At 34.5% G+C, this 11961-nt stretch overlaps 1 gene segment (V, D, J or C); it reads right to left on the reverse strand.

Annotated features, from left to right (window-relative positions):
- Positions 1–208: 208 nt before the first annotated feature.
- Positions 209–2277, reverse strand: LOC127157220 (immunoglobulin lambda constant 7-like; the record flags this gene model as incomplete). The annotated part of the segment is given in 2 exon segments: positions 209–733; positions 2229–2277. Coding segments are annotated over 2 exon segments (369 nt in total), but the record flags the coding sequence as incomplete, so codon positions are not given.
- Positions 2278–11961: the final 9684 nt, after the last annotated feature.

The following is an 11961-nucleotide window of genomic DNA, read 5'->3' on the forward strand; positions in this document are numbered from 1 at the left end:
AGTGTGGGCTGAAAATCCCATTTGCATTGTCAGGGTGGAGTGATTCTGATCCTCTCAGAATAGAGCAGCTCTGTCTCCAGAGACCATGTTCAAACCCCAAGAGCTTTATTTGACTACATTTACTGCTACTGATCAAGATTCTGAAAACACCTGAACAAACACTACATGCATCTTCATCTGTTAGTTGAATGATGTTGTCAGACACAAATGGAGCTTGTTGAGAAGCTTTATTGAATGTTACAGCAAACACAGCAGATTGAAAGATCAGCCAGTGCTTTGACACTAGAGCTCTCTTTCAGTATTGAGTTGTAAATGACTACAGCTGCAGCACTAGACTCATGTGAATCCTGCCTGACACAGGACACTCAGATACGCCTCATCTTCAGGAGAGAGCAGCGCTCACTGGAGAAACATCAGCACTGCGACTGACTCTTCTGGAACGAGACCTCTTGAGGAGCTCCATCATGTGTTACTCTGCAGACGTACAGCTCTCCTTTTTCCCAGCGTGCTTTGCTGAGGGTCAGGACGCTACTGCGGCTGTAGCGCCCGCCCTGCTCACTCTCTGCGCTGGTCTGAACCCCCTCGGTGACCTCTGAGCCGTCCAGTGTCCAGCTCACCAGCGCCCCCTGTGGAGAGTAAGAGCTGAGCAGGCAGAGCAGTGCGGCTGAGTCTCCAGAGATCTGCAGAGAAGAGGGCGGCAGCAGAGACACTGAGGGCTTCACTGTGGGACCAGCTGCAGGAGACAAACACAACACATTCACAAACACTAAGAAAACACAAACACTACATACATTTCAATGAAACCTTGTAAATTAAAACAAAACATGTTAAGATATTTACTGCTTTAACCCCAGTAGTTTTTATATCCCTAAATAATGTCTTTGCATTTTAGTTAGGTGAGATATTTAACTCAAAACTCAGTTTCAAACACTGAATTATAAGCACAACATGAGCAAAATAGATTCAAAGTCACTGATCAATCTACAGAAAGTACCTCCATTTACATTTTAACATTTTTCATTTCATGTCTTTTTTTCCATATATAATTTATACATGATAAACCAATAAAATCGTGACTGAGCCACATAATTCAGATATAGTGAATAATTCAGTTCTTCTGAATATCAAAACGTGACAATATTTTTGATTAAATATTTACTGTAAAACTATATTTATATAAAAAAAAAAAAAAAAAAAAAAAAAACATGTAACACTTTGCAATAAGGTTAATTAGTTAACAGTAATTAATGTGTTACGTAATATTAACTAACAATGAGCAATACATTTGTTACAGTATTTATTAATCTTTGTTGACATTGATTAATACATGTACAACTGTCCATTGTTAGTTCATGTTATCTCAGGTTCATTATTTAACACTAACATATGAAATTTTGGATTTTAGAGGTCATTGCACTGAGTCCGAAATTTTCGCATGTTAAAAAATAAATACGACCTCACGTTATGTCAATCACGTTTACACACTGCCTCCGAAACTTTCGTCCGTCATAAAAAAAAAAAAAAAAAAAAAATCAGATCGGGTTCGATTTTCTGCGTTTTTCAGCATTTTGAGAGGTGTTCACTGTTTTGACAGATCAAAGTCACAAGCGAACGCCAAAATCCAGAATTGTGTCGGACATGTTCGTCCACTTCGTCTCGCAGCACAAATCACTGTAAAGGTCCTTGAACACTGAGTTCACAGAAATTAGTGGTCTTCTTTATAATATGTGGCTCCAGTAACGTTAGCAAAACATCAAAGTTTACTGACAAAACTTTAAGTAAACTTTAAATCGCCCGGGATAATCCCAGCAGCTTCTGTATCTTAAATTGGATGGACCCAATATGTCTTTTCTTTTTCTCTTTTAAGAAGAGAGTGGACAACAAAAACATCCTCACTGTTTGAAGATTCATTGTGTATTGTTTTGCGAATTTGTTTCGCAACAGATGAATTAATACACATCGGACTCAGTGTGCAATGACCTTAATACTGTATTAGAAAATGCTGCAGCTAATATGAACTGAGATTAATAAATATTTTACAAGAATTTTTCAGTGTTAGTTCATGTTAACTAATGTAGTTAACTAATATTAACAAATGAAACATTGTAAACTGTTACCAAAAATATTATTATTAGATTTTTTTTTTTTTTTTTTTTCTGTTCCAAAAAAAAAAAAAAGTACAATCTAAATTGTATGTTTGCAATGGAGAATTAAAATAGACGACTTACTGAGCACCAGTTTAGTTCCTCCACCGAAAGTCCACCACAGTGATACAAACTAATGAAACAGTCGTACAAAAACCTCTATTCCACTCGAGTGAACACAAACTCCAGCAGAGACAGAGAAAACAACACTTCAACACACTGATAGTAGAAACACTCAACTTAGTTTTGTTAAAATACTTTCAAAATGTTTGTATCTTTAATAATCAGGTGTGAAGAGTTTTTATTCTTCTTGCAGCTTTATTCTCTGGGGACATTTACAATAGACATAATTTAATCCAGGGTTCCTGTCACAGAGTTTGCTTCTGGGAAACATAACCAGTTGGTCTCTTAGGAAGGAGATTGAGTTTCAAGGCTGTTTTCTTTCAGTCAATACTTTACAACTAGCACAAGCACAGATCCATTCAAAACACCAATCTTGTGAATCATCTCTGTGTTTGCCATCCTTAATGTATATGACTTTCTTTCTTCAGATGAACATAAAGATAAAAAAAGAAGTAATCATGTCAGTCCATACACAATGCAAGTGACTGAGTGCCCAAATGTTGACATTCCTAAAAGTGCATACACTGTAAAATCCAATAGTTTACCTTACTTAGATATAATTAGTTATCTTTACTTATTTGTTATACTTACTAGGTTTTATTAAGTTACAGCTACTTTCAAGCAAGTAAAACAATTTACTTACTACATTGAGTGACGCTTACTTAAAATATTCAAGTAGTCACAAAGGAACCAGTGACATTAATAAACCAGTGAGAGGCAGCAGTGCACTAATATGTTGCTAATTTGAAAAATAACAAGAGAAGAAGAAAATATTTTTTTTGAGGTGGCAATTGTTAATCTGCAGTTATTTTTCACTAGTTACCTTCACTCATTCCCAAAGTCATCTTGAATGTTGTTTCAATACAACTATATATTTGAGAGAACATCACATAAGCTGACTTCATAAATTGATGTTGATTTTCGTAAAATGTTGTTTGTGTGTCTTATTTTATTTATTTATTTGTTATTATTATTATTATTATTTTACTTACCATTATAGTGATTAATGTTCCATTTGGTTGGGCACTTGGAGCTTTGCTTTTCTTGTTATAATTTTCTTCCTATTGTTGCAGCAGTGTGACATGAAGTCATAGTTTTTGATTTCAAGGGAAGAAAAGTAATAAGTAGTTTGCTTTTAGAAGGTAACCTTCAAGTTCTAATATTTACATTAGAGAAATCTTTTAATTTTTATTGATAATCTTTAGCTAATGTATTTTTTGTGTTTATTAATTACCTTTTACAATTTTCTTGTTCTTCATAAACACCTTAAGAAACTTTATTGGGTTGAGACAGTCCTTTAATATTTGTGGTGACGTGCTCAAGTCACAAACTTCAACATTCAGCACGTGAATCACAACAATGGTGACAATTAAATTTTATTTATTTTTATTAATTGTGACAATAACCATTGTATTATTTTATTTTCTCTTTTTGTTGTGTTACTACTGACATAAGTCAGTAAATAAAATTAGCAAATAAAAACAACAGTAAAAGAAACCAATTGCATAATTTATTCATGCCGTAATGCACTCTGGGAGTCGGTGAGTAGCTATACTAAGTCATGTGTAAGCCTTAAGTAAATGATCAAGTACCCCCTACAGTTCTTTTTTAGTTACTAGAACTCTCGTGTAAGTAAACTATACTAACTAAGCATTTGTCACTACAACATACTATTCCTATTTCACTTTACTTATTTTTTTTAAGGCAATCGGTTTGCATGCTTTTTTTAAGTAAGCCCAACTAATTAGATTTTACAGTGTACAGCCATCATAACAGTAATTGATACAACCACAGTGAACGAATCAGTGTCTTCTGAAGCCAAATAAGCTTGTAAGTGTGTGGTGAAGCTCATGTAAAAATGACTCCGCATTTTCACATTGAATCTTTTCATAATTCAATTTGGATCACACACTGAAAAAAATGTTATGTTGAATTTACTTAATTTTATTACGTCAAGGGGTTGCACGAAATAAATTTATCTAAATCCAGATATATTTTTTAAGTTGAGAGAATTTATATTTTATAAGTTGAGTTTACTTATATTTTATAAATTGGTTGTACTTATATTTTATACATTGAGTTTATTAATCTCTTTTCCACAAACAACATTACAGTTTGACTTGATTTCTGTCATATATCCACAAATATTATTTGAGAACATCTAAACAGAGGTTTAGATGTTTTATTAAAAAAAAAAAAAGTTTCATTTGACCTCACCATCATGGCGAACAGGGTTTACTTTAGTTGGGCGCTTGAGCCTTCACTTTCTTAATATAATTTTTTTGTTCTTTGGTTGCTGTAATTGTGTTTACAGAGCACATTTGTTATAGCGCCAAAAAAAAAACAAGGGGAGGGCCTTATTAAATGTTCTTGGTTAATTATTATTGATGGTGTAATCATCATCCAGTGGTGTGATTTGCTGATATCGTTCTATGGTTTACCTCTTAGTTTCATGATATTTACAATAGTTGTATGAACTCGTACTATTATTACTTTAAGATCCCCAGCATTACTTAGACACACACAGACATCAAGAATCAGCATATGAATCTCAACAATGGTGATATTCAACAGCTGCATGCTGGGAGTCATGGGTGAGTTTTATAATCTGCTGTTACCCAGCATGCAGCTGTTGAATATCACCATTGTTGAGATTCAAATGCTGATTCTTGATGTCTGTGTGTGTCAAAGGGACACTGTAGATTTCAAGGTTTAGTGTATAAGATAAACATCCATAATAGTTCATACACTTGTTGTAAACATTATGAAAATAATAGACTAACCACTGCATGAGATCAGTGCATCAGGCCACTGGATGTTAGTGATTTCCCCACAAATAAAAATTAACCAAAAACACCTAATCAGACTTCTTTTTGGCTTTGTTATTTTGCTATAATAGATGTGCTTCATACACATAATTATAGCAGCCAAATAAAAAATCAAAAGTCAAGAGTCCAACTAAAGTAAACCCTGATCGCCATGATGGTGAGGTCAATTGAAACATAAAAAAAATATATATTTATTTACAAAACATCTAAACCTCTGTTTAGATGTTCTGAAATAATATTTGTAGATATATGACAGAAATCAAGCCAAACTGTAATGTTTGTGGAGTTGTTTAATCAGAGATTTAATGTATATTAAATTTATTATATTAAAGTTAATTTTCTCTTTGGCTGTGGCTGATTCTTGTGTTTCTCTTTCCTTCTGTGATTCTGTTTGTAAACAGCAGGTGTTCATCATTATTGGTCAATCATGACATAATGATCTCCTTAACTCCAACACTGTGTCAATGCTACTTGAACACTCTGTAGTGTGGAAACACATGAACACTGAGCAGGGTTTGTTTAACACTGGGAAATGTTACATAAACTTTACCTGTTTCATTTACGTAAGACTGATGTATTTGAATTACATTAAGTTTAATTGATCTGTTTAAATTAAAACTATGTAATCTAAATGCATGGAACTGATGTATGTAATTGAATTAAGTTTAGGGCTGAAATATTTTTTTGAGTGTATATGGAAATTAAATGAAACTTATTTTTTTCTAATTACTTTTAATTGAATGAAATTAACTTGTTTTAAACAAGGGCAGTGAATTTGAAAATTAATAATAAAAAATAAGTAGGATTAAATAACACATTAAAATCAGTGAAATTAACCAGATAAAAACATGTAACATTTACAAGGGGTCAGAATCATTTTTTTCAGTGCACAGTTTCAAAATCACTGGCAACACATCTCAGTTTTTCAGCGTCAGAATAACTGGAATTAAATGAGGTTATTTATGGTGTTGTTAGATTTAAATATTAGTTTTTAAACTTAATTCTTAATTTCTAAACATGGGACACATCTTGAAAGGCTTTTTATATTATAATACCTCCTTTTGTTTTTGTTGTAGTTCTTCTCGTCATTCCAGTGATCAAACTTTACTTCACTGGAGGAACTAATACTTTGATAACTGGTCATTGGGGAAGCTTGAGAATGTTCTGGAAAAAGCAAGAGAAAACAGTCCTTTCCAGCAACTAGTACCTCATCTAACCTTTCTGTGTCCTGTATGAAAATACACGCTGGGTAGATCCCTCTGAGAATCATATATCAACACACACACACACACACACACACAAACCTGCAGCTTCAGACAAATTAATCAAAATTAAAACTGTGATGCACAAACTTTCCATATGCACATTTCAGATGCACATTGTCCATCAATGTAAGGATCTCTTGATCTGGAAAGCATCTGCTGTGTACAAATGTCTGACAGCCGTCTTTCAGATGTCAGTTTTATGTACATTCTAAATCATAAATCTTCAAGACATCTAATATATGTTGGTAACGCTTTAGATCACAACCCGCAAAGAACTACGTAAGTAAACTGAATTTACGGTGTATGTTTCTGCAATTATAGTGTACCTATAAAGAACGTACATGTAGGTATAAGGGAACAATATGTTATATTTGGGTAATAAGGGGATAACAAACCAGATATTCAACCTGCAAAGAACTACATAAAGTATACTGAATTTACGGTGTACGTTTCTGTAATTATAGTGTACCTATAAAGTACCTATTAAAGAAGGTACATGTAGGTATACAGGTACAATATGTTACGTTTTGGCAATAGAGAGTAACAACCAGATATACAACCTGCAAAAAACTGCGTAAATAAACTAAAGTTACGGTGAATGTTTCGTATTTATATTGTACCTACGTGTAAGTATGAGGGAACAATAGGTTACGTTTGGGTAATAGGGGGTAGCAAACAGATATGCAAATAATTTATAATGGATTAATTTAAAAAACTTAACAGGTACATGTTCTATTAAATCGTAAGTTTGGTGTATCTATACGTAAGCTTTTTAAAATTACTGGGAAATTATACTCTTGTTCCATGTAGTTACAGGGTACAATACATATAACAACGCGACGTAAAATGTGGTTCCACAAAATGTACATTTATTTACATTTTTACAGACACTAAATGTACAATACTGACATATTTACATCATCTAAACATTTAACGTTTACTTAATATGAAATTATAACATTTCATTCTGTTCTGTGTGATTTCTGTTGCCAGCTCGTTTCCAAGAATAGGTCTACATAATGTTATCATGACTACACGTTAAACCCTTAAAATAAATAATATTTCTGCAATCGTTTAATCATTCATGTAATATTAACTTCGTTTGCCGTGGTGGAACACAAATGCGTTTTCTCTAACATGCTGTGACTAACAATAGAACCATAAAATACACCGAACACGCATCATAATTACAAATTAAACCATTTTATTTGTGTGCTGTAACCCAGATCTTCAGAATCCATACGATTTGCGAGGACCAGAACCAAATTCAAGGCTTTGTCCGGCGATCTTCATCTCCATCTCTAGCAGCGAGTCCAGCAGCAACAGCCATAAACCCGTGCTAAAGTGCATTTTGCGACAGGAAAATCGGACGTTCATTGGCTCTCGCCTGCATTCGTCACAGATTACGACATGCCGTGTTTCTGGTGAGATGTGTTGGAATGACGCGCGGGCGCCTTCGAGGAGTGGATCAAGACAATAATCTGGATAATATTTTCAGCGATTAACAGTTTAAATTCTGCTCTCATCCTACTGCACCTCAAACCTACTGTATTCCGCCAGAGAGGACTGCGGCTGCAAACGCATCGTTATTTGGATTACTTTTTTGTATGGCTGTTGACATTTTTGCAATAAATAAATGATTGTGATTGCACTTTCCTTTTTTTTTTTTTTATATTTTTAATACTGTTCAGTCATAGTTAACGTTAGGTTTAGAGGTAGAAGTGGGATTAGCGACTATAAAAAATATTTTTAGATATATTTTCAGATTGTGTGTTTATGTATTGAACCCTGTAACTTGAACAAGAGGGGAACAATCGCCACTTTAATTTACAGCCCGCAGAGGGCACACTTACCCTGTAACTACATGGACAAGAGTATAATTTCCCAGTAATTTTAAAAAGCTTACGTATAGATACACCAAACTTACGATTTAATAGAACAGGTACCTGTTTAGTTTTTAAGTAATTCCATTATAAATTATTTGTATATCTGTTTGCTACCCCGTTATTACCCAAACGTAACCTATTGTTCCCTTATACTTACACGTAGGTACAATATAAATACGAAACATACACTGTAACTTCAGTTTACTTACGCAGTTCTTTGCAGGTTGTATATCTGGTTGTTACTCTCTATTGCCAAAACGTAACATCTGAGATCGGTGTGTTCGACTTGAAGCACGGCTACACTCTAAAAAACACTGGGTTGTTTTTGTTTTTGTTTTGCTGGGTTTTGCCTGTTGGGTCATCATGTTGGGTAATTTTTTGTGTAACCCAGCTGTTGGGTTAATCGCACTGACTGCTGAAACTATACACCCCTCCCCTCCCTCCGACGAAACAACCCATTCATTCTCTTCAGGAGAGAGCGAGCCTCCGTTTAATACACTTGAATTAAAATATTACTTTTAAATGTTGTATTTTTATTTCTAAAATGCTTGTTAAACTAATTTAAATGTATGCAATGTTGAAAACGCTGCATTATTCATTTTGTCTTATATTTTTGCCCATGGTGGGTGTTTTCACTTATTAATAAATGTTCACCTTTTGATTATTACTGTTGCCTGTAGTCTGCTTTTTAATTTCCAACCTATTTTCGGTTCCTTTTAAGCCAGCAATAGTAATTTTATATCAATATTTGAGTTAATTAAAACAACCCAGCATGTTGGGTCAAATATTTATCCCAACTGGCTGGGTTAAAATAACCTGACACTGGGTTTGTCCATATTTGACCCAGTGTTGGGTTACTGAGCTGTCTCAAATTGGACAAAATTTCTAACCGGCATGCACTGCTTACAGTCAGAATTTGATCGAGCTGTGCAGCGCTGTGTTAAGTTGAACACACCTAATGACAAAAGATTCATCTTATTTTGGAGGCTGTGTCTTCTGGATGTTGCATTTGAAGGCTGCATATGTCATCAGGGCAAGAAAACTAACCTCGCCTCACAAGAAATAACAGTCAATTTCATTATGTTTACTTTTATTAAATAAGACATCATTGATGACATATGCAAACTACAAATGTGACCTCCGGAGGGCGCAGCCTCCGAAATGAGATGACACAAAAGATGTTGCACTCCTATTACTTATGAATGGGAGAAACTGAATAGTCCCGGGAATAATCCCGCCTTCTCAATTAAAGAGCCAGTTGGTAAAGTCATCGCGTGCTAAAGAAACAGCTCAGAGATGTGCGCTAGGACTGCGCATGCGCATTGGCGGGTCTGGCCATGGAAAATAACATTTTTAATGCTATTTGAGCATAAGAAAATTTTTTTAGACGGTTGTTGTGAGATTTTATTGATGATTTTAATTTTTTTTATTTAATCTTAAGCTTGGTGAACAGTTTTGGAGAATTTGATGTTTCCCCATTCAAAGAGACAGAGCTGCACTTGCTCAAGAGGTGTTTCAAAGATGGACGAGTGAAATTACCTTAAAGGGACTTTGATATTACTCAACTTTATCTCAGTAAATCCGTATTATCAGGGATCCAAAATGCAGTTTCAAAGCAGATTATAGAAGTCCACTATATGGAGAAAATTCCTGAAATGTTTTCCTGCATAAAATCATGAAAGAAAAGTTTCTGAAGTCTCGTCCAGTATTTCACTAACACCAGCAGTGTGATTTTGTGGGGCTGAGGTGGAGAGAGAGGAAGTTTTTAATGAAAGAGAGCCGGGAAAGATTTTTTTTTTGTAGATCATGAACAGCGACCACATCACAGTCACTGCTAGAGACGCCACCGGGCTTCAATACGACCACCAAAAACCTGTTCACTGCACACAGACAGTACCTGTGTTATATTTCTTTGTGTGCCAAATGATAAATGGCTAATCAATAAGACAAAGAGACGTTTTGTAACATTCAAACAATTTCTGAACATTACACAGTTCTGCAAAACACTGTAAGAAAATTCTGCAAATAATAAATGATAACAAGACAAATGTGTCTACATTCTGTCAGCTCTCTTTCTCATATGTGGTGATGAATATTCATAAGTCAGTTTATTCTGTTGAATTACTTCGTCCTAAACAGTCGTCTTTCTCTCATATGTAGCTTTGGAAATTTTGCTTTATTCCAGAGAATCTGTTTGTCCTAAATAGTTCTATATTTAACTTAAATTCTACTCTTTTTAGTGAATTGTTTTGTTCAGATGGTGATACTTTTTCAAAAGAGTTGCAGTTAAAAATAGCTTTAAAAAGAGCAACAGAGTACAAGTCCACCCTATTTCACCAAGGTTCATCCACTTGGAGATTTCTGGCCTCACTGCTGATCTGACCTTTGACCTCTTTTATCATGGAGTTTCCTACAGTATAATATTTCATACACAGCTCAGGCATTTTGCTTCACAAAACAAAACAAACAAACAAAACCCTGCAGCTTCAACCTAAACTCATATGAAATGATTTTGTTGATCTTTATACAGTAATGATAAAAAAAAGGCCACATGAAAAGATTTCCCAGATAGCAACATGTCATTGTTTCAGTGTAGGAATTAACATTGAATCAGTGAATCTATATATTTATCTTGTCTGTTAATTATAACATAACTATTTGCAGTTGATGATGTTATAATATTCTACATTTTTATTTATAGTATTTTATAATAAATACATTTATTATAAAATAAATCAACAGGGTTTTTTTGTTGTTGTTGTTTTGTTTTTTTGTTTTTGTTTTTGTTTTTGGTTTTTTTTTTTGTTTTTTGTTTTTTTTTCCATATATTACAAAACTCAAACTCCTGCAGTTCAAACAACTGAACCAGGACAAACTGTTGTGATGAGATGCACCGCCAGCACTCCTTTAACAGGCTGCACCCCACCATGTCTGTCCTGGTACTTACAGAAACCTGGAGAAGCTCCTAAACTCCTCATATATTATACAAACAGCCTCCAGTCAGGAACTCCATCTAGATTCGGTGGTAGTGGATCTGACAGTGATTTCATTCTGACCATCAGTGGAGTCCAGACTGAAGATACAGGAGATTATTACTGTCAGAGTTATCACAGTGATCCAGTGTTCAAACAGTGATAAAGAGTCGTACAAAAACCTCCGTCAGTCAGAGTCACAGTGACTGCACTGATACAGATGAGAGAAACTGCAGCTGCTGATGGGAGGATGACAAACAACACAATGACACAGTGTATCACACATTTCAGCTTTTATTTACTATGTATTTATATAATATAGTTGTGAAGCATCAGGCAGAGAGGCAAACAACATTCAGTGTCCATGCAAGATCAGAATGCAAAGGTTATAATGTCCAGAATCATAAAACCAAGAGAATAATCCAAAACAAACCACTCAGAAAAGCAGTGTGAAACAAACAAAACTTCACACTGAGGGAACAAACAGTCAGGGTTTAAATAGGCCAGACTAATTAGACTGATGAGAAACACCTGAGAACAATCAGAGTTCAGGTGAGTGTGACGTCTGGTGATGAGTTGAGAAGTAGCAGAGGGTTTGACAATGAAAAATAATATAATCATATTGTATTTTACTTACCCTTATGAAAAAGAAGTTTCTTGAAACTATATAAAAACCCTTGTCAGACCAACACAATTACAGCAAATGTTGTCCCAACTAGTCAAACACATTTGTCTGAACAAAT

Source organism: Labeo rohita, unplaced genomic scaffold (genome assembly GCF_022985175.1).
Source record: "Labeo rohita strain BAU-BD-2019 unplaced genomic scaffold, IGBB_LRoh.1.0 scaffold_1010, whole genome shotgun sequence".
In the NCBI taxonomy this organism is placed as follows: Eukaryota; Metazoa; Chordata; class Actinopteri; order Cypriniformes; family Cyprinidae; genus Labeo; species Labeo rohita.